The following is a 23,519-nucleotide window of genomic DNA, read 5'->3' as shown; positions in this document are numbered from 1 at the left end:
TGTGGAAGCCAGAAATTTATTTCTGATATCTTCATCAACTACTGTCCACCTTGTTTGTTGTTTGTTTGTTTGTTTATGTGATGAGACAAGTTCTTTCACAGAACCTGGTTTCATCAAGTTCTAGGGAACTCATCTGTGGTGCCCAGCTTTTTAACATGGTGGTGAGATCTGAACTCTGGTATTGCATGGTGAGCCTGCACAACAGCACGTCACTGACTGAGCTATCTCCTCAGCCCTACTTCCTATTTTTCTGCCCTGTCCTCATATTCAGATACTTTTAGTCTATCAAATTTATAATTAAAAAAATTTAAATGCAAGAAAATGAGTCCAAAAAGGTTACATACATTTTAGTTAACTTATAACGGATCTTATTTTTTCATGAAACTAGTGGCCAATTTACACATTAGAGAAAGGCAACTGAATTTAGAACAATATGTGTTTATCTGCCTCTTTCAACAGAAAGTATGTACTTGACATTAAAGAAAATTAATCTAAGTTGTGTGGTGGATCCATGTGTGTAAACAGCCTTGTATTATAAACACCTTCCATAAATCTCCCTAGATGTTACTGAATGTTTAGCCAGTTCCCTCTCACTACTCTTTCCTTATATAACACCACACTTTTCTGTTTATCTACATCCTTTCTCTCCCTGCACTATCTAAATGTTATTTAGATTTCAGGTCACTTTTTTATTGTTTTAGATTTAAATATTTTCTGAAGTACTACCCTTGAGCCTTTTCAATACTTTCTCCATTGGGCAAACTTGTCATTTAATAATAAGACCACGCAGCTTATAGAATTTACCTTCATAAATGTTTAACTCAGAGTAGTCATTTAAAATCAACACAAGATTAGCAAAGACTTTTATATAGAGGCAGAATAGTTTTTAACCTTAAAAATATTTGATAGTAACTATATTCAAGTTCTGAAATCATCAAAAAGAACATACTGCCTGCAAAGGCTGCTGATTACCTCTGGAAGCCCCCAAAGCTAACCCAAGGGACTGCCTACGGGAAGACTGGTACCCTGTATTCCTCTAGCAAGGCCTTCCTAATGACAAAGAGGATGATAGGCTATTTGTACTAGTTTCCTTCCCTGTTTCGGTGATAAAACACTCTGACCAAAGGCAACTTGAGGAGAAAAGGATTTATTTGGCCTTTAATTCCAGGTCACTGTTTATTACTGAGGGAAGTCAGGGCAATGCAAGCAAAGAAACCTGATTGCTAGCTGGTTTGTAGGATCATACTTAACTATCTGTTTAACACAACTCTAGATCACTGGACTAGAAATAGTGCCACCAAGTGGGCTGGGCCCATTGATTAATAAAGCAATCTCTCACAGACATGCTTTTAGACCAACCTAAGGTAGGCAGTTCCTCAGCTGAGGCGTCTCCTCTCAGATGACTCTAGGTGGTGTCAAACTGACAATTAAAGACAGTACCTAGGACAGTTTGATTAATTATTATTCCAAAGAATTTGATTCCTCACTTCTGTCTGGGTATTAGAAAAAAAATAACCAACATAAATAATCTAAATCCAGAATCAAGTTCGAGATCTTGTCTTACACCCATTTACTCAAGTGTCCCCTCCACCTTCTCCTCAGATGGCCAATGAATAGGAACTGAACATATCCAATATTCCCCTCTCAATTTATTTTTGTTTCTGTATTCCTAATATAAATGTGTGTCTGTACACATGTGCAAACTTGCATGTTTATGTGTGTGTATGTAGAAAAGTTTTTCTTTATTTCCTTCTTTTGAGAAGATTATCTCACTCTGTAGCTTTGGCTAGCCTGGAACTTGCTAGGTAGATCAAGCCAGCCTTAAACTCACAGAGATCTGCTTGCCTTTACCTCGATAGTCCTGTGACCAGAGTTATCTTTTAAAAATGTAATCTGGGGGCTGGAGAGATGGTTCTGTAGTTTAGAGCACCTGCTACTCTTGCAGAGAATCTGAGTTCACTTCCCAGAACCCACATCAGGTAGCTCACAGCCATCTGTAACTCCAGTTCCAGAAGATCTGATGCCCTCCTATTCTGGCTTCCACAGGCACGTTCACTCACACGCACACACACAGAGCACACCATAAAAACAAAGATAAAATGAAAATAAAAATGCAATCTAGCTTTTGTTATTTTCATGTTTAAAATCTTCTGAGTGGTTTTTATCATTCAATAGAACTATCAACAACACTGAAAGCATCAAATCTATCTGCCCCTCCTTGCACAAAGGTCTGAATCTAGGGCCTCATGCATACTAGTAAGCTGCCATCTTGGAAGCAGAGACCAAGATTCTCATCAGATAGAGAACTTGTCAACTCCCTGATTTTGAACTTTCTAGACTCTAGACTGAGGAAACAAATTTTTATTCAGGCATTTTGTTATAGCAGCATGACTATACTAAGACAACTAAGACAAAAGATCTGGCTTATGAAACCTAAGAAGTAAATCTGTCATTTAGTCTCAATTAACTTGTGTTTAAGCAACAGCTGGTTAGTAGCTGTCACACTGCATAGTATGCAAGTAGAAAACAAAGTTTAAATACTGTCACACAGAAGCAAGCCTAAGGATTTCGCTGTACACAGAAGGATGCAGAGAATGGAACTGTAGCAGGTACTCCAATGTGGTGTGCTAGTTTATTGTCTATGTGCTGCTCAGATGCCTACCTTCATTTGATCTCCTTTCCAATTGTCAACTGTTTTCCGAGGTAAGTGAAAACAGAATCTTCCCCAGTTCTCTATTGTACCAAGAGGAAATGACCATTCTGCTCCTCTGTATCAGCTAATGTCTACATGTACTATCACAACCATTATACATGTTATCTGGTTTTTGTTTGTATTTTATATATTTTAATTTCTCTGGTTATCTCTTGGTCTTCTAGAGTGTTGGGGTCTAGCATAAAAATCAGTTTTCAATGCTTGTTGACTGAGTGAATTTCAAAGAGCTTCAAAGCATGTAAATAACTAATAATATTCTCTTCCAGGTCTTTAAAAAAAGTATTACAAATAGAAATTAACAATAAAAATGCAGCTTTTAGATCATTTTAGCTCTTGAATTAAATTAAACATTCACTTATCTTTTAGACGTAGGTATTATCAGATACTAACAGCATGTTGCCATTCTTAAAAATACTTACTTTGTTGAGTCCTCAAATTCAATCTTTCCCATACTGCTGAACATGCAGATGGCCTCACTGCAATTTATATCCAACCTAAAACATATAATAGATAAATGTTCTCATAAATTTATTCTTCTCTATATAACAGTTGCTAACATAAGCTAACTTAAAAAGTATTAAAGTAACTTATAGGTTGTCACTTTAAGAAGCATGTATGATCCAAAATTCCAAATTATATTTGCTTGGTATTTAATAACTCTTGGTATGGTTTCCTGAATCAAGACTTACTCACCTAGGGGTGTTCCTTGGAATTATGGAACTAACTTGTGACAATTCACTTTCAAATGTTAACTTCAAAGTCCGGATAATCTGGAGTCAAGAGAAAAGTATACTTCATATGTGATTTTTTTAATTAAAAATATAGCTAAAAGAGGATTTTAGAAGGAAAATGATCTTTTAGGTATCATAATTAATTAAATGTAATTAATACATTTAAGGTTATTTTTTGGCCTCTCAAAGTAAAGGGCACAAATCAAATGCTTGCAAAATTCTCTAAAGGAATTTAAAGCATCTCTAACTAGAGATATATATTAACAGATAGACCCAAGAAATAATTAGAGTATAACTATCTGAGTATCGAAAGGTCTGATCAGATTCATTATGCATCTGTGTTACCATCAAACACTTCCTCCTCTTGCCTCCTCTTCCTAACTAAATTAACCACAGAAAACACATTTTATTATAGACATACTGTTTTTAGAATTAAAGTTAGTGGAGAATTAGGAAGAAGAAACTGGCAAATTCTTCGCCCTTTCTTTCAAGTTAGAGATTCTGGAGACAATTAGATCAATAGCTTTTAATTCTATACCTCAGTGCATCATTTTAGTTGTTCATTTATGGGAAATAAGACTCTGAGGACATAAAGATTAATAGATGTTTCTTGCACTTAGAGGATGAAGCAGAATTAGCTAAGAGGATACTGTTAATCTTGTCCTGACAATTTGTGCTATAATAAAGATATTTCTATTTTGCACAACTTTTCTCTCTAGGCCCAAGATTATAAAACAGGACTGAATGAAACGAACAACATTATGAACTAACCAATACCCTGGAGCTCTTGACTCTAGCTGCATATGTATCAAAAGATGGCCTAGTCGGCCATCACTGGAAAGAGAGGCCCATTGGACTTACAAACTTTTTATGTCCCAGTACAGGGGAACGCCAGGGCCAAAAAGTGGGAGTGGGTGAGTAGGGGAGTGGGGGGGGGGTATGGGGAACTTTTGGGATAGCATTGGAAATGTAAATGAGGAAAATACCTAATTAAAAAAAAGAAGAAACAACTATTTCCTGATTTGTACCTTGTGTACATAGGAGACAGGAGGAATGAGATCTTGAATTAAAAATTTAAGTCAAAAGTTCAGCTATAAACTCATGAGAAGAAAACAGTCTCATTTTGTTTGCTGCTCATATGGGTCCTTATCTTTAATTCAAGTGTCTTACAACTCTTCTACAGTCTGCAACTTAAGTGTCCTCTAAAGACCTAGGGTGGTGCTACTAACAGTGTTAAGAACTTTCAAGATGTAAGGACTAATATGAGGTTTTAGGTCACTGGCATAATGTTACTGAAAAGGACAGTCAGTTCCAAATCTCTTCCTCTTTTCCTCCCTGGTCACGAAATACATGGTTTTGCTTTGCTGTACATGATGTGCACTAGAGACCCTAAACAAAAGAGCCAGCCAATTATGAGTGCTCACAAAATTGTGAGCAAAATCTAGCCTCTTTGTAAGTTTAATGACCTCAGATATTTATCATAGTGATGAAAATCTAAGTACCACAAACCTCAGTTTCACCTTATTGTTAAATTACGTTGTTTTAAGATTATATGTTCTAGGCCGGGCATGGTGGTGCACACGCCTTTAATCCCAGCACTCGGGAGGCAGAGGCAGGCGGATTTCTGAGTTCAAGGCCAGCCTGGTCTACAACTGAGTTCCAGGACAGCCAGGACTATACAGAGAAACCCTGTCTCGAAAAAAACCACCACCAAAAAAAAAAAAAAAAAAAAAGATTATATGTTCTAAACTATAAAAATATTAAAAGGCTAAATGAATGTAACAGTGTATTTCTTAGAATTCAAAAATACTGCCAGGTGTGGTACTGCTTGCCTGTAATAGTATCATTTGGATGGTGGAGATAGGCAAATCTCTGTGTTTTAGGCCACTCTGCCTTACATAACAAGTTCCAAGACAGCCAGGGCGACATAGAAAGACCCTGTATCAAAAACAACAACAAAAAAATAATAAAGAATTTAAACACCTAAGTAGTATCAATTATCAACAAAGACAGTCCCATAGTTTTTTCATGTGTGTGTGTATGTACTGATTTACATATACTATAATATGTAATATATGTATTTTTATATATACTACAATATTTCAAAAACAGAATGTGTTCAGTAGATAGCATAATTTGATTTTAATCTCTGTGAGCTGATCCTTTCTTACAAAGCTGGGCAGTGCAGAGAATCACATGGTCCTAAGAGTAAGCAATGAAGCCAGGCATGGTGGGGCCCACCTCTAAGCCCGGAGCTTGGGAGGAAGGAGCAGGTGGATCTCTGAGTTTGAGGCCAGCCTAGTCCACAAAACAGGTTGCAGGACAGCCAGGCTGTTACACAGAGAAACTCTGTCTCAAAAATCCAGATAGGTAGGTAGGTAGGTAGGTAGATAGATAGATAGATAGATAGATAGATAGATAGATAGATAGATAGAAGAAATTAAACAATTAAAAAATAAGCAGTGGACTTTCTATAGTATACTTCTGCTAAGTCATGCCATTTGTTAGGTTATCTGTATTAAATACATTTTGTTTTTAAATATTTTTAACTTGATAATAGGTTTATCGGACTATAATCCCGTAAGTCAGGAGTACTTGTAGAGTTTAGTATAGTTGCAAAAACAAACTCTTAAGTCCTACACACCGAGTCCATATCTAGAGCATGTAAGTAGTCCCACAGCACTAATCCCCATTGGTGCATTACCATTACCTGAGTCAGGTCACAGTAGGTCCTCAGAGAAGGAGCAGATCTGAGTTCTTTTGCTATCTTCATAGCTGCATCCAAATCACTTTTTTTCTCTTCAATGTAGCTTTTAACTGTTACTAATTTTGATAAATAATCATCTGTACGCCTTATAAGTTCTTCACACAAGCTCTTTTTCCTTTATTTAAGACAAAGTCATTTTGTGATTTTTTTACTAGTATTTATATAAATGTAAATTTATTATTGAGTAGTATCCCTAGTTTCACTAAGCAATGAACTCAACTAAAATAATTGATTCATTCCATTGATAATGAATTTAATTAAAATAATATGGCTAAAAGAGGCATGTTTTTACTGAACAGCATGTGTAAAACTAATTTTATTAGTTGATAAACTTAACATATAATGTGGTTCAATTAAACTGAAATAAATTACAATTGAAATCCAATTGTAAATAAAGACAAAAAAAAAAAGGTGTCTCAGCTGTTAAGAGCATCTGCTGCTCTTCTTGCAGAGGACCCGAGTTTAGATCCAAGCACCCAAGTCAAGCAGCTCACAACCACCTCTACCTTCAGGGATCTGAATCCCCACTCTGTCCTCTATGATCACCAGCACTCACACAGTAAAAGCAATTAAAATACAAAATTCAAAATTAAAGTAACTGGGCTGATGACTTGGCGGCTAAGATAATTAGTACAGCTCTTTTGGAAGACTTGGGCTTAGTTCTCAGCACCAACATCATGGCTTACAACTGCCTTTAACTACAGTTCCAGGGAATCTGATGTCTTATCTTCACCTCCCATGGAGCGCCAGGCATACACGTGGTACATATACATACACTCAGCAAAATGTTCACACATGTAACAATAAATAAATATTTAAAACAATTAAAAAAGAAAAAGTCTTAAAGACAGAAAAAATAGTTTAAAAGATATAGTTATATGACAGACATGGGGAGTCTTTAGAGCATTCAACCTAGCTAGGAGAGATTCTGTATCTCGCCTGCAGTCTACTGTGTCCCTACAGAGATATCTGTACTCATTTTTGCCAGGGTCTAATTGCACATTTAAATATTACCATAGGTACACAGTCCATAAGAGTATATAATGAGATTTAAGGGCAGCATCAAACCAGAACTTGAATGACAATTAACAATCATCTTCAAGATATTCCCTTGAATTGTTAAATAGTTGTTTTCAGTAGCTACATAGCATTACTCAAATCCTTTCTCTTCTCTAGGGAGGAATTACTTTATTATAGCAATTTAAACATGTCTGAACTGAAAACTGAAAAAATCAAGTATTTTAATCATTAAACAAAATGATCTCTCATTATTTTCTCCAAATCAAATTTAGCCTCTAGCAAAAAAAAGTTTGCTAACACTAAAGAAAATACGCTAGGTTTTGAAGGTAAATAGATATTCTTCAAACCATTTGGTGATACATGAATAATTTTTGAGAGTAGTTTCTTTAAATGTGACAAGTCTCTTTTGTTAAGTTGTAGTAATTTCCTAAAAGCTCACCTATATGGAATGGCATTAGAAAGGAGTAAGAAAGTCTCATTCTTCCATGGATATACGGGAAAAAAAAAAAAAAAACCAAACCCAACCCAATCCCAAACTGGCTAATATCATCTGATAATAACTCTAGAAAATAGCATTTTTAAAAAGATATTTTGTGTCTTCTTCTGGAGGTAGGAATACAGCTGCCAATTCCTCACTCCCAACCAGAGGAAGAACAACAGACCAGACTATGACACTAGTTAAGTGTGTTTTGTGCTGTCTGAAGGACTGATCTTTTGTTTTAGATCTTAGGCAGTAGAAAAGCTTGGGGATGCTCAGGAAGACTGCAATAAGATACTTTTGTAGGGGTCAGAGATTACGCATAGACATATAACATGTAACTTGAAACTAAGGTGAAGCTAAGCTAAACTTCTTGGGCCACACATAAGCAGACCTTAAGCTTTCATCTTATACCAATCCCAAGACTCAAAATGTGTCAGCTATTCTACGAAGAATGTCCCAGGAAGAATCAGAGTATAAAGACTGAGAGAGGCTGCTAGTTTTCTAGCCCCAAGTTTCAACATAAATCCTACCAGGGACATGGATGAAAAACAACTATAACATAATATGGCTCAGTCAAAGGAAGAAAACAGTGGTAGAGATTTTCTAAAGAAGCATAGGCACTGGACTTTGTAGACTGATTTGAAACAATTGTCTTAAATATGTTCAAAGAAACAAAGGAATACAAGAATAAAGAAAAAGAAGAAATTAGGAGGGCGGCCTGAATAAAATTCTAATATCAAGACAAAAAGAACATGAAAAGGAATCATGGCAGCAAATGTTCTCAGGGATAGAATGACTGCTTAGCATTAGAGCCTGAGTTAGAAATCTGGGCATGGTGGGATATGCTTGTAATCCCAGCATCTAAGGCAAGACTCTGAGTTTGAGGTCAGTCTGGGATGCATGGTGAGTTTAAGGCCAGTCTGGATTGTACAATAAGGACCTATCAAGCAAGCAAGAAAGCAAGCAAGCAAACAAATTTCATAAAAACGTTTGTACCTAGGTACATACTTCAATGGCAGAACACTTGCCAATCATGTGCCAGGCCTTCTAGTGTGTAGCACCGAAGAGGAGAAAATCAAATGTTTTATGCACAAGACATAAAATGCCATAATAATGTAAGGAAATTAAGCATTGGTGTAGAGACAAATGGACAAAGACATTACTAAGCATATTGCTTTGGTCATATCAAACGTTTCATGAGTCCATTTCTTTAAATGTGATTTCAAGAATCACGTTTGTAGGCCAGCTTGATCTACAGGACAGCCAGAACTACACAGAGAAACCCTGTCTCGAAAAACCAAAAAAAAAAAAAAAAAAAAAAAGAATCACATTTGTGATTCTTTAATCACATATATGATTATGATTCATATGATCCTTTTAATCACATATAAGAAAATGGTCGGCCCATGTAGAAGAAAAAGTGGTTTGTATTTCTCCAAATATGTGAATTCTACAATATGAGTTAGGCTATGAAAAATATTTTTCTTTGTTAATTGCTGTAAGAAAAACATGTGGACGCTTAGATCTGAAATAGCACTTGGAAAACTGGAGCAAGAGGATCATGTTTGTGCTCAGCCTAGGCTATTACAGTGATTCTGTATCTTAACATGCACGTGCGTGAGCACGAGCGCGCACACACACACACACACACACACACACACACATACACACACATACATGCACACAAATGCATGGAGAGTGAGAGCTATGAGGGGCAGGGAACAAAGACAATGAAAGAATCTTACTAACTTTAAAGTTAGTTTAGCTTTGCAATAAAAAAGCAGATAGACAAAATGTTAGAAGTATAAAAAGTTTTCACTTGAATTTAAGTCAAAATCAGTCTTTTTGTTTCTTTCTATTGTGCCTCTTAGTGTTGCCCAGATTGTTTTCAAATTCACAGAAACCCAACTCCATCAGCCTCCAGAATACTGAAATTATTGGCATGAGTCACTACACCTAGCTGGAAATCAGTCTTCAAGACTCACCCACTACCTTCCAGGCTTGTTTTAAGGTAACGTGTTACTTTAGTACAAACAAAGGAACAGAGTGACAAGTTATGTCAAGAACTTCAGTTTCATTCAATCTGTATTTTTAAGTTATTACCTGGAATCAAGAGAAGCAAGAAGTGTATCAAACTGTTTCTCCACAGCCTCTGTTAGACTGTGTGTCTCTTGTCTTGTTTGATCTTGTGTGCTATCAAGCATCTGGAAAGAAATAATTCAATGAACTAACTTGTAGTTTTATTTTGTAGCAGTTGTATCATCAATAAAACGTTGAATATAAAAGATACTTTCTAGACTTTCCCAAACAGCCACAGAGGTGTTAAAAAATTAAACAAACCATTAAGTTCAACTTTATACTCTGGCCCTTGTTAGTAAGATCATATCTTGTAGGCATTTTTATACTGTTAACTTGACAAAACAGAAAAAAAGCAGTTAACACCTCTAAACCTATGGATAGGCTTTATAAACCTTTTTCTTATCCCTTTTTGTCATTATAGGACAAAAGCCTTTTTGGACCACTGATTCTTCTCTACAGCAGGGTTCTCTAAATTATAAAACAAAACAAATACCCAGAACAAAGTTAGAAAACACATTTCAGTTCTTGGTCCAGACCCAGGTCCCTCAGTTCTTTCATTTGTCTCCAGATTTACTCTTAGTCCTACTGCAGGCAGGAGCCCCTCCTCCTACACTACCTCCATTCCCCAGGAACTCTGCTTCGTGATGCAGACCCAAGTTTCCCTAGCTCTTCCCTCCTGTCTCTTCTTAGCCCACCTCCATTCCTTTGTATTGCCTACAAACCTACTCTCTACCCGGGATCCCAGAGCTACCATACTTGCTTAGATCCAGAATGGCCAACAGCAGACAAAGAATGAACACCTAGCCAACAAGGACAATTGTGATATCTATACCAAGAAACACCTAAAATGTCATAACCTCAGAGTCCTAGATACCACTGCAAAAGTACAAATGTGAACAGAAAAGATAATATGCCTCCTTAGAAGCCAGTAACCCACTGTAATAGGCCTCAAGAAATGCAAGCTAGATGAAACACAACACAGACTTCAAAACAGCCATTCTGAATATGTTCAAGTGCCTTAAAGAGGATTGGAATAAATGTTTACTGAAGACTATGAAAATACAGACAGTTGAATGATAATGAAAACATTTTAAGACATGAAAGTAAAAACAGAATTACTAAAAAACCTCAAATGAAGTAAAACTGGAAATGAAAAACTCAGGATGTCAAACAAAATAACCACACAGGTAAGCCTCACCAAAGATCTACAATTGAACAACGTGTGGAGAATGAAACACTTTGGCGCACTCAGTCTAAATGGGATGTCTTCAACAATTCCTCCACTACCAACACTCAGATAGCTAAATGGACGGGGAGGCAGAAAGAATGTAAGAGCCAGCAGTAATGGATGACTCCAAAGAAACAAGGTCTTCTATAAGCAACAAAGATTAATGTACATATGAACTCAGAGACTGTGGCAACACACCAAACACCTGCACAGGACCAAGACAAGTGAGGCCCACTACTGAGAGGGAGACACAGACAAGGGTTCCTACTCTTAACCAAGAAGCTATCTGTAACTGGTATCTGCAAATATAAAAATTCAGTTCACAGAAAGTACATATCCTGACTCCTCAAAACCTCTGATTTTACTAAGCTTCTTAGAATAACAATGCTACAGACATAATCCTGGCAGGTCATGGGGGAGGGGTAGTTTTCAATTCTTTTGCCAGTTTCTCTATTATTATATTACTACCTAACCTCAGTGATATACAACCAAATGTACACATTTATAGAGATCATTTTGGCTGGGGCTGTAGCTCGTGGTAGAGTGCTTGCTTCACATGCATCACACACTAAATTCACTCTTCCATACTCAACACACACACACCACCACCAAGAGGAAATAATGGGCTTAAAATGTATAATATTAACTGAAGTCACATCATCTCAGAAAGAAAAAAAAACCACTCACATGCTCTCACTTATATGCAGAACATACCCAGTAATATTTATGTATGTACATAAATGTGTATTTGTGTATAGAATAACATGTATGAGAGAAAAAAAGAAATGCTAAATATTAAGGAATAAAGAAGGACTGAATTCAGGTAATGGACCTAAGTTATGGATGAGTTTATGAACCTAATTGTTTTTTTAGTTCTAACTTGGCCATGGACTTTTGGTGATAAGTATATAAAAACATATTCAATAAAGTATAAACTATAATGTGAAGTAACTGTACAGAAGCTCAGTGATATGCATAGACTTTGGATCTGGTGAATTTTGGTACATGACAGTTTTATTTGCAAGCTTATTACAATAAAGTTTATTAAAAAGTAGTTTTTTTCATAAAGAAGTTATGCTTTATCTCCTGGTAGAATTTACTCAAAATGCTTACTTTTATAGCATTACTTAATTGTTCAAAATTACAGCCTGCTATCTTCAGTGCTTCATCAATTTCTTCTGTCTCCTAAGAAGTGAGGGAACCACATACAAATATAAAACACAAAAATAGATGCTTATATATATTATAGTTGTAAAAACTTGAGCTATTACTTGGTTACAAATACAACAAAGATCTACTACAGAAGTGTAAAAGCAAGAAACAACAATAAAAATACTAATAATACCACCTATTTAGAAATAAAAATAATTAGCAATTTTATTCTCATAATATGGATAGAAAACCCGAGTCTCAGGCATGCTAGGCAAGCATTCTACCACTGAGCTACAACCTCAGACAGTAGAAACTGCTAACTTTTTGTTATAGCATTCTAGGGTTTTTTTCCCCATAAACACACTTTGTGAGAAAGGGTCTCACTATGTGTTTCTGGCTGGCTTGGAACTCACTTACGTAGATCTGGCTGTCCTTAAACTTGCAATAATCCTCCTGCCCTGTCTTTATAGTGTTGTAATTATAGGAACACACCACCATCCTTAGTGATCTATGAGCTATCTACTTCAGCCTTCCAAGTGTTAGCAGTACAAACATGTACCACTACGGCCACCATAAAGATAGTGTTTAACATAAAAATGTACTTTGAATCCATTTTTTAATTTTAAATTATCTCATAAAAATGTATCAAGGAAAAAAGTTTTTAGGAAAAGATGATTATAAATATGGCTCTGTTAAGAGTTTAAGTTTAACCCAGACACTATTGTGGATGCCAAGAAATGTATGCTGAAAGAAGCCTGACATGGCTGTCTCTCTCTTTTTTTTTTTTCTTTTTTTCTGTTTTTTTCGAGACAGGGTTTCTCTGTGTAGCCCTGGCTGTCCTGGAACTAACTCACTTTGTAGACCAGGCTAGCCTCATACTCAGAAATCCGCCTGCCTCTGCCTCCCGAGTGCTGGGATCAAAGGCGTGCGCCACCACGCCTGGCTTATCTGTTACTTTTAAAGGAATGCATAATTGTAGGACTCCTAAGAGGAAAAGGTCAGCTATCTAACATAAAGCCAAATGTTTGGTTTCACAATACTTCACGACCAATGTTTTTCATACCGACATTACAGCTGATGGGTTTGAAACATTCCTATGTATGGAGGATGAATGTTCTAAATCATTAATTAGCTGGTCCACTGTCTTTTCAAGATCTGAAGAGCAGTTATTTACCCTGAAAAAAATCAAATGTGTTATTTGAAATACAAGCACAAATATAATCTTCATTTTTATTTAACCTTCTCATTTTTATTCTATCAAAAATAATTCATATGATGACTTATAAGAATATATTCTCAGTAATCAATAATCCATGAATAAAAATTACTTTCACATAATTTAATTTTAATATAAAGTTAACTTAAGCAAATTCCTAAAAGTAATACCTTATACCATGTATTAATTTCTTATTTACCTTTACTTGGTATTTTTAGGCAGAAATATTAATAATGTCTGAGATGTTTTAAGCTCATCAATTAAAATAACTCCTGCATACAAATAAGCACTTTAATGACAATGGCTATAAAGATTTTATTGAGATGCTGCGATAGTTAAGGAGCTCTTTGAGACAAAATTAATTAAGAAAATAAAAGCTGGACAATACAAACAAATCAGTGTGACTATGTAGTGTATGTAGCTCTGTGGCTGTGATAAGCAAAAAGTAACTTAGAGGAGGGAGTGCTTATTCCAGCTAACAGGTCACAGCCTATCACTGAGGGAAATCAAGACAGGCGCTCAAGAAGAAACCTGAAGCAGAAACCATGGAAGAGCACTGTAAGAAGTACTTATATGCTGAAATATCAGCTATTAAAAGTAGCCTTTGTTAAGGATTAAACAGCATAGTGCACATGATCCATAGAAAGTGCTTAACAACTTATTTTGTCAAATAGTTATAAGGGGTTGGTATTAGAACAGGGACTAATCCCTTTCCTTACAAGTTTGGGTAACATGAAACCCTATCTCAGAAGCCTCAAAATGTCACACTAGATAAATTATATATAACACTGTTTAAACAAAATTATATTTAAGAATGAAGGTTTTAATATAAATTTATATAGAATGTTTAACTTATAAACTGGTCATTTAGAACAAAATTTTTAACTTTTACTAGACAATATACATATATAAACAGGAGTATGATTTCATTAACTTGTATGATGTTTTAAGTCAGAAAATTTCAAAATGAAGTGAAGATCTTTGTAGGAAAGCAAATCTCTGAAAGCATGGAATGGTCTTACCATGGCAGTGATTGCATGAATGGAGGAGTGTTGCCTCCTCTGGTAGGAGGGGGTCCTCTTCATTACCATAATTCCTACTCCTTTTTTAAAATTAGATATTTTCTTTATATACATTTCAAATGCTATCCCGAAAGTTCCCTATACCCCCCTCCCCCGCCATGCTCCCCTACCCACCCACTTCCACTTCTTGGCCCTGGCATTCCCCTGTACTGGGGCATACAAAGTTTGCAATACCAAGGGGCCTCTCTTTCCAGTGATGGCCAACTAGGCCATCTTCTGCTACATATATGCAGTTAGAGACACGAGCTCTGGGGGTACTGGTTAGTTCATATTGTTGTTCCACCTATAGGGGTGCAGACCTCTTCAGCTCCTTGGGTGCTTTCTCTAGCTTCTCCATTGGGGGCCCTGTGTTCCATCTTATAGATGACTGTGAGCATCCACTTCTGTATTTGCCAGGCACTGGCGTAGCCTTATATGAAACACCTATAACAGGGTCCCTTCAGCACATAATCCCTACTCTTTGTTTATGCTCACTCCACACTGTCCAATACATTATCTGTTGGACTTTTGCAAATGTCCAAATATGGCAGCCCTAAATTTGATAAAAATGGCTACTCCATGGAGACAGATCTATGGCCACTGAATCACAATGGTTCCTAAAGTTTTGGTCTCATCATGGAGAAAGTGACTGGAGAATTGTATTTATAGGAGTTAAGAGAAGTACTGTGTCTGTTAACAACTAGATGCCAAACTTCAGGTGAGAGGTTTTCTACTCAAAGATACAACTAGAATCATTCTTTTAATTTGTCCACAACTCATTAAAGTCTGAAAGAAAAACAACGCAGTATAGTGAAAATCCAGTAATTCAAGTTAAAGAATTTGGGATTTGAACTGGACAGGCCATGGTAACTAGAGAGCAAGGAGAGTAGGAAGTGAAATGAGAGGAAGAGAGCAAGAGAATTAAGTGGTGCAATAGAAGATAGGTTACAGGCATAGAAGATATTGGGATAGCAGGAATCTGTAGGAGGTAAATGAATAACAATATAGAAACTTGGATAATTTACCTGGTATTACATATAAAATTGGTTCCAAAATAAGATAGCTCCTTGAAAATCCTTATTTTTTATTTCTAGAATGACTATCATGTTAAATATACTTTAAAAAGTGAGCATCTATAAAATATGAACAATCATTTAAGTAAGGTTCTAGAAAGCTGGTGTACTGGCATCAATCCTGCCTCCAGGTTCCTGCCCTGCCTGAGTTCCTGTTCTCACTGCTTTGGATGATGAACTGTGATATGGAACTATAGATGAAAGAAAACCCTTTCTTCTCTAAGTTGCTTTGGTTATGGTGTTTCATCGCAGCAATAATAATCCTAAGATAGCTATTAAGAAAATTCTTTATCACTTAAAAAGTTGAAAAGTCAATTTTTATCTCTTTTCCCACCAAAACTCAACTTTAAAGATAACATCATCTGGACTAACATAAGAATTCACAAAAACTAGAAAATATAAAAATATGGCTTTTATCTAACAAATATTACTTGTTCTTTGCATTGCTCTTGGGTTATAGAGAGGAACAAGATGGTTCTGTGCTCTTTAAAAGGATTATAGACTAGCATGGCAGTTTTGATTTGAAAAGCTAAATGGTTAAGGCCATAAAAGAATAGCATAATGGCTGTGTCTAGCTCAGTTATGCTTAAAAATTTCTATCAAGGATAAAGTGGGTGAATATGATAAAATACATGCATGTATAAAAGTATAATAAACACCATTATTATATATAATTACTACATGGTACTAAAAATCTAATTCAAAGGCCAAGTCTCATAGAAAGATGGAAAAATAAGAGAATTCAAAAGTTGCTCTAATTCTTTTTATAAATTACCTCTCCAATCACCTTTTACCTCATGCTGCACTCTTGCCATTTTTAAGATCAACAGAGTTCTTTTTTTCTTAATAAATGACTATCATTCAGCTGCAATAATTTTAGCTAGTTCTGGATTCTCAGCCTCCTGTTGGAAGGTTTTCTTGCAATCTTTTATATGTATGTTAACTGCTGCCTTTTTATGGAGTTAGATCCATAACAATCAAGACAAATGAATGAACTTAAGTAGCACTCTATAAACAATAGGCTAGAAACACATTTAACAGTCACGTTTAATCAATAATTCTAAGCTGTTAACGCTGAGCTTGAAAACGCTAACGTAAATGCACACAAGAACATACATTTTCGGTGGCAAGGCTTCCAGAGAAGAATCTTCCTCGATGAAGCCATCTACTGGGTAGTGACCTTGATTCATGCTGACAGTTGTATGAACCTTGAGACAAAATAAGATTAAACAAATTCACAGTCATTAAATTCCACTAATGCAGAACCCAAATAACTTTTTGTTATTTGCTCTTCATAAAAAGGAACAGGTAACAATAAAGATTCTAAAACTCTCCAAGTCAAGGGAAAACTGTACTTGTGGTTTCACCTTAATCAGTATGGGGGAAATTAGCACCCTGGTGGCTACTAAACAGAACATTAAAGTAACCCAAACAACCCTTTGTTACAATTCTAAAGGAAATGACTGCCACGACACTTTAAAATTTGCCATTAAAGAGTACATTGTGTGGTACCTTTATTCTGCTCAAAACTATTAAATCCTATATAGCATAACTCTAAAAGCATTGCTGGTTATAAAGCAAGAATTGAATGGATAATTGTGGCATTTAGTGCCCATTTGTGGCAGGGCACTAAACAGTCATTTATTATCAATATTTTGACCATCCAAGAGTTTTGGCAATTACCACTTACCACTGAAAAAGAACAGTCTCTGACCAAAGCTTACAGCTACATTAATCCATGGGCAAACCCCATAGCTGTTTAGAAGGCAGTTTGATCACATCATGTCTATTTAGCAAATCATCCTCAGTAGATCTCCACTGTGACCTCTCAAATGATGGCTTTTTTTTTCTTTTTTGGTTTTTCAAGGCAGGGTTTTTCTGTATAGCCCTGGCTGTCCTGGAACTCACTTTGTAGACCAGGCTGGCCTCGAACTCAGAAATCCGCCTGCCTCTGCCTCCCAAGTGCATAATGGCTTTTTTAAAAAAAACAAAAAACAAAAAACAGGTTGAAAATAACAGGTGTGAATTCCCTCTTGTGCAGCAGTCACTAGATCTAATTAGAAAGTCATTGATTATCCGTAACAGACTGGCCACTATTAAAACCAGTGGGTTCATCTTGACTGAGTGACTGAGTTCAAAGTCTACAGGTGAGTAAGGCTACTGATGACAATTCTTCCCTAGCAAGTCTTCATGGCAACTCCTGGCACAATGAGGGCTAAGCAGCAGAGAAGCTTCTATCCCAGTGCCAGATTTGATGTTTTCAGCAACAGTTTTTTAATCGCCTATTTCTGGTAGGCCACCAAAGGGAGTGACAATTGCCTATACTGTTTGGGATCCCCTGGGGTCTTCTTTGACCAACAACTCATAGAGAATTGACATCTATGAGTCTCTGTAGTCACCAATCTGGCACTGGAATTTTGTTTTTTAATAACCTATAGCTTTGGGGGACAGTTTTACTTATCAATCAGAGGTATTTCTGCTAAAAACAACCTATTTTTGATCATCTCATTTCCATATGGCCTTCTCATATGCCTTTAGTTTTGTCTGATGCTACCTTTACCTAATCCTTGCCCCCATCTTCCTATTCCCCTTCCCCACTTAAACCTTCTCACTCCCAGTATCCAGCCTTCCACTTTTGAATCATATATGGTCTTCCTTCCAAGAGTGGAATTAGAGAACACGGGGTGTCTATCTTTTTGAACCCAAGTTACCTCACTTAATTTCCCATTTCACCCATCTTCCTACAAATTTCCTAATTCCATTTTCCTTGTGGCTTAATAAAACTTCACTGTGTATGTGTCACATTTTTATTATCCATTAGCTGTTAATGAAAATATAGGCTGATTCCATTTCTCTTATGAACTGAGCAGCACTAAATATGGACATGCAAGCATCTATGTGTTAGGATATAGAATCTTTTAGGTATATGCCTATGGACCGAATACCTGGGTCATATGGTAATTCTGTGTCTAGATTTTTAAAAAACCTCCACAGTGATAATGGAGCCTGCTTTCATTGTATCCCACTAGATTTTGGTGTGTTGTGGCTTAATTTTTTTATTAAATTCTAGGAACTCTTTGATTTTCTTAGTGAACAATCCATCATTTAACAAACTTTTCTATTTCTAGCCTTATTCTACTGTGAATACATGAGACAATTTCAGTTTTCTTCTATTTGGTGAGACATATTTTGTGTCCTTATGTGTGACCTATTTTACAGAAAGTTCCATTGAATACTTAAAAGAATGTCTGTTCTGCAGTGTTTACATGGATTCCATTTTGACTATGACGTCATTTAACTCTGATATTTAGTTTTTATCAGAATAATCTCTTGATGAGTCACCCATTAAAACTGCGTTGGGGCTAATCTGTGACTTTGTACTTGGTACTTATGAACCTTGGTGCACCTGTACCTAGAATTTTTGTATCCTCCTGACTGTTCTTTTAATTAGTAGGAAGTTCCTTTATCTGTCCTGACTAGTTTCAGTTTGGAGTCTATTTTGTTAAAGAAGCATGCTTGTTTCCTAGTTTCCTTTGCTTGGAATACTATTTTTCATACTTTTAACATAAAATAGTGTTTATCTTTGACATGTATCTTGGAGGAAGAAAATATATCTTGTTCTTTAATCAAATCTGCTATCTGTGTCATTTTATAGAGGATTACAAGCATTAAAGTATAGGGTTATTACTGGAAAGTGTAAATTAAGTTCTATTATTTTGTTCATTTGGTGAGTTAGATGTTTTAAAATTCATTTGTTCTAGCATGTTGTTTTTTTCCGTGTGTTTATCACTTTTGATGTGTTTATCATTCCCTTCAGTCTAAAGAATTACTTCCCGCATCCTCTGTAGAGATAGTTAAAAGTTATGTATTACTGTAGTCTGCTTTTATCATGGAATATTTCTTTCTCTACCAATTCTGACATATTTTTTCTAGACACCATAGTCTTGGCTGGAAGCTGTAGTGTTTTAGACTTTAAGTATATCATTCCATTTCCTTTTGGCTTTTAAAGTTTTTCTGAAAAAAAAAAAAAAAGAGCTGCTATTTTATGGGTCTCTGTCTGTCACTTGGTGTTTCTATCTTGCAGCACTTGATATACTTTGTTTTGTTATATTTAGTGTGCTACATATGAATGCCACTGGTAATGTTTTTTTTTTTTTTTTTTAACTTTCCAGCTCATTTATTCATACACACATACACACACACACATCTTTATTTCTGACAGTGAAGACCTACTGGTAACAAATTTTGCTTATCTGAAAAAGCTTTAATATTGCTTATATTTTTGTTTTTGAGATAGGGGTCTCACATTGCCCAGATTGGCCTTTACTAAAGCTCCTGTCTCCAACTCTCAATTGTTAGAATTATTTTTGAGCATTGTTACTGATTCATTTTTGAAAAATATTAACTAGATAAGGAATTTGAGGTTGATACTTTTTTCTTGAAATTTCTATAGGTCACAGTCATCTCTGTGACAGGGCACAGGTTCCTCCATTGTCCCAGTTGAAGCCATCTTTGATTTAACCTGAAACTATCCCCCTTCTTTGTCTACAGCCACCATACAAAGTCCTGTGGGAAAGTGCCCAACCCTTTTCAAGAAACTCAGGACTGAAGTACCCCAGTCTGCATGAAATACTGCAGGTTTTTAGCTTCTGTAAAACTGCTATTTGCTTTACCTCTGCAACTGCCAACCAGGATGTAGTTTATCTATGTTCTTTGCCTCTAAGAGCTCCCTGTAAAATGTATGTGAGGCTGTTTCATGAGAAAAGTTTCTCTCCAGGCAGTCCTGGCTGGCTTAATATAGACTCTCAATTTGGATAGTTGTGCTGAGCGGTCTGTGTGTCTCTACTTGGCAACATTCTCCTGAGATACTGTGTCACCATGACTGATCAGTCACTGAAACATCTTTGCCTGTCTTGCTTTTGGCAGCACAAGTGTTGGCCTTTGTAGCCACAGTCCCTTCCATCCGCCTTTCATTCAGATCTTGTATTTCTTTGCTGTTTGTCTAGGGCCTTTTTTCCCTCATATAGGCCATGTCTTTAAAAATCTATATTTGGGTTTGTTTTTCTTTGCATAATCTAAAGAATCATAAACCATACTGAAGCCAATAGTCTTGTGGCCTCCAAAATGAGTTCTGAATAAAAATAAATACAAAGATAACATCTGGAATGGCATTGAACATTTTGGCTACTCTTCTGTTTTCAGTCCCGTTGTCTTCCTATAGTGAAAGACATTTGTTTGTTCTGAAGTAGATGGTTGCCATGAACTCCCGGATCCAGATAGTCTCATTCATGATGGAGGTGATCCCCCTCCTACTGCCTTTTAATGATACCATTCAATTTTCTATTGGCTTACATGGCTTTAGCTGTCAAATCTGTTCAGCCTTTGTTTCTACTTTGATTGCATTTTTTTTCCTGAAAGTATGGAAACATCATGCATTTATTTGTATGCTATCCTTGTACAGAGGGCATGCTAATCATCTTTGTATTGATTCAATGCTAGCATATGTAAGTTTTTCACTGGTTTTTATGAAAATGAGCATGTGTGTTGATATGGTATTCTCAGTTCTGATTCTGCTTGAAGTTGACTGAATTTCTTGGCTGTGTGGATTATTCTTCTCAGTACTCAGAATAAGACTATGTGATTGACTTCCAGTCTCAGAAAACTGTATCTTTTGGTTCAAATTGGAGGTACAGGTAACTGTTGTCACAATTCTTCATTTTCATATGATACATGAATAACATTCCTCTATTCCTGATTCTGGGCATATCCTCTCTGGCACTATGCTGTAGTTGGACGGGCCTTCTCTTGTCAAGTCAATAACAAAATCAAATTTCTTCTCTACGGGCCCAACTTTAATCATGCTATTAGGTGAGATGCTCAAATTTCTTGATGTATTTTTTCTAATTTCTGTTTGATCTGATGTAATTGAAGTTGTCAAATTAGGATTTTTCACAGAAATCAACATAACATCATTAGTGTTACTTTCAGAAGCAAACTCAACACAAGTTGATGGCAAATTAGTCTTTCTACCTGCTTTTTCTGAAGAGTTTAAAGGGGTATGGTTCACAGAAGATATTCTTTTACTTCGACTTTTAACTGACTTTTGGGTCACATTCAAATTCATAGCCTCTGAATCTGTAACCTTACAGACTGTATTACTGGGTAATGTGTTTGGTTCCAAACAATTTCTTTGAGATGATAATACTGTTTTGATGCGTTTTTGAAGTCTTCTTATTTTTACAAAGAGTTCACCAGCTATTGCTTCATGTCTACTCTTGCACTGGGTCTTCCCAATGCGTTCATTCAATTCATTCAGTTTTTTATCAAATAAATTACAGTTTATCATGCAGATCTCCTGTCGAATCCAATGTTTAACCTGTTCTAGCAGTGCTGTATGTCTTTCCAGAGCCTCACAAGTATTTTCATTAATTTGCTCTGAAGCTTTCATGACCTTAACATTTTCTTTGTTTTTTGAAAACATCTTCTGATTATGGCCATTTGGAATATTAGTTCCAACTGTTGTTTTTGGAGCTTCAACATTCGTTGACTTGTTCAGGATCTCCAACTGCTTCTGGTAACTTGTAGGCATTGTTTTCTTGGCCTTTAAAACCTTCTGTCTTTTTCTGTCTGGACTTTCCATATTTCATATCCTGGAGCGGCATCGCTCCTCAGCCGTCCTCAGCCGTCTTCCGCCGGCCTCAGCCAGAGCCGAGACCCCAGACAAAATGCCGGTAATGTTCTTATATTGTGCTATTTGATATTCTATACCTTTTGTACTTGGATGAGCCCCTCTCTTAATTTGGGGTATGAGATGGTTATTATTGACTGCCAACTTGACTACAATCTGGCATTAACTAAAACCCAAATGGCTGAGTACAGTTTTTTTTTTTAAATAATTTGAAGTGGGAGCTCTACTTCTAGTCTGGATATTTGAGGTTGGAAGATACAACTTTACCAGTTCTTTTGCGATGGGAAAATATACCTTTTATATGGGCCACAGCTTCTGCTTGCTGGCAGTCAATATAAAGACATGGAAGAAAAGCGCTTTGTCTGCTTGCTCTTGCTCTCTCTAGTAAGTCCAGTTCTTCACTGGAATTAGAGCCTACTTCTTCAGTATTCAGTGTATATTGAAGACCAGCAGAAAAATCTAACCTTGTGGACAGAATTTATACAGCCATCCTTGGACTAGTTAAGACTACAGCCTGTAAACCATTCTAAATCTCCCATCTTTATAATCTATATGTACCTACATCATACACACACACACACACACACACACACACACACACACACACACACACACACACACGTTCTGTTCTTCTAGAGTAGTGGTTCTCAACCTTTAATATAGTTCTTTATGTTGTGGTGATCCCAACCATAAAATTATGCTAAATCATAACTGTAATTTTGCTATGGTAATAAACTGTAATGTAAATATTTGGGGAGATAGAGGTTTGCCAAAGGTATCATGACCCACAGGTTGCAAACTGCTGCTCTAGAGAACCCTAATACAGGGGATTTTCTGCAGTAATTGTATTAAAATATTCTCTATGATTTCAGCATACAATTCTTCTACATTTTTATTCATTATTTAGTTTTTCATGGTATCCCAAAGACCTTAAATTTTTAAAAAAAATAAAAAAAAAAATTACAGCCAGGCAGTGGTGGCACATGCCTTTAATCCTAGCACTTGGGAGGCAGAGGCAGGCAGATTTCTGAGTTTGAGGCCAGTCTGCTCTACAGAGTGAGTTCCAGGACAGCCAGGGCTTCACAGAGAAACCCTGTCTCAAAAAACCAAAAAATAAAAAATAAAAAATTACAGTCCTCAACAGAATGTAACAATTCTTCTATACTGTCCTTCAAGCCCTCATGTTCTGCCCTCCTTTCGGTCCACTCTATTAGTGAAGATTTTAACTGAGTGGATGTTTTGTTGTTGTTGTTGTTGAACATTTCATTTCCAGCATCTTTGAAGAAGGGTTTCTCTTCAAACCATCTCCT

At 36.2% G+C, this 23,519-nt stretch overlaps 1 protein-coding gene, 1 non-coding gene and 1 pseudogene across 5 annotated transcripts in view; all 3 read right to left on the bottom strand.

Annotated features, from left to right (window-relative positions):
- The window catches only part of Rnf17 (ring finger protein 17), a 122,383-nt gene that overhangs the window by 87,229 nt on the left and 11,635 nt on the right, over positions 1-23,519 (bottom strand). For all 4 annotated transcript variants that reach the window (XM_006519108.3, XM_006519109.3, XM_006519110.4 and 1 more), the window contains exons 3-9: positions 16,638-16,729; positions 13,235-13,346; positions 12,133-12,204; positions 9,816-9,916; positions 6,155-6,326; positions 3,407-3,483; positions 3,133-3,207 (exon numbers count right to left, since the gene is read on the bottom strand). In XM_006519108.3, the coding sequence (XP_006519171.1) occupies positions 3,133-3,207; positions 3,407-3,483; positions 6,155-6,326; positions 9,816-9,916; positions 12,133-12,204; positions 13,235-13,346; positions 16,638-16,729 (701 nt within the window). The remainder of the gene's footprint in view (positions 1-3,132; positions 3,208-3,406; positions 3,484-6,154; positions 6,327-9,815; positions 9,917-12,132; positions 12,205-13,234; positions 13,347-16,637; positions 16,730-23,519) is intronic.
- Gm24392 lies at positions 20,743-22,775 on the bottom strand (annotated as a pseudogene).
- Positions 20,936-21,038, bottom strand: LOC115488392. The gene has a single exon (XR_003951251.1). It is a non-coding gene; the product is annotated as a U6 spliceosomal RNA (small nuclear RNA).

This window comes from Mus musculus, chromosome 14 (genome assembly GCF_000001635.26).
Source record: "Mus musculus strain C57BL/6J chromosome 14, GRCm38.p6 C57BL/6J".
In the NCBI taxonomy this organism is placed as follows: Eukaryota; Metazoa; Chordata; class Mammalia; order Rodentia; family Muridae; genus Mus; species Mus musculus.
This window is presented reverse-complemented; position numbering and strand designations above follow the sequence as displayed.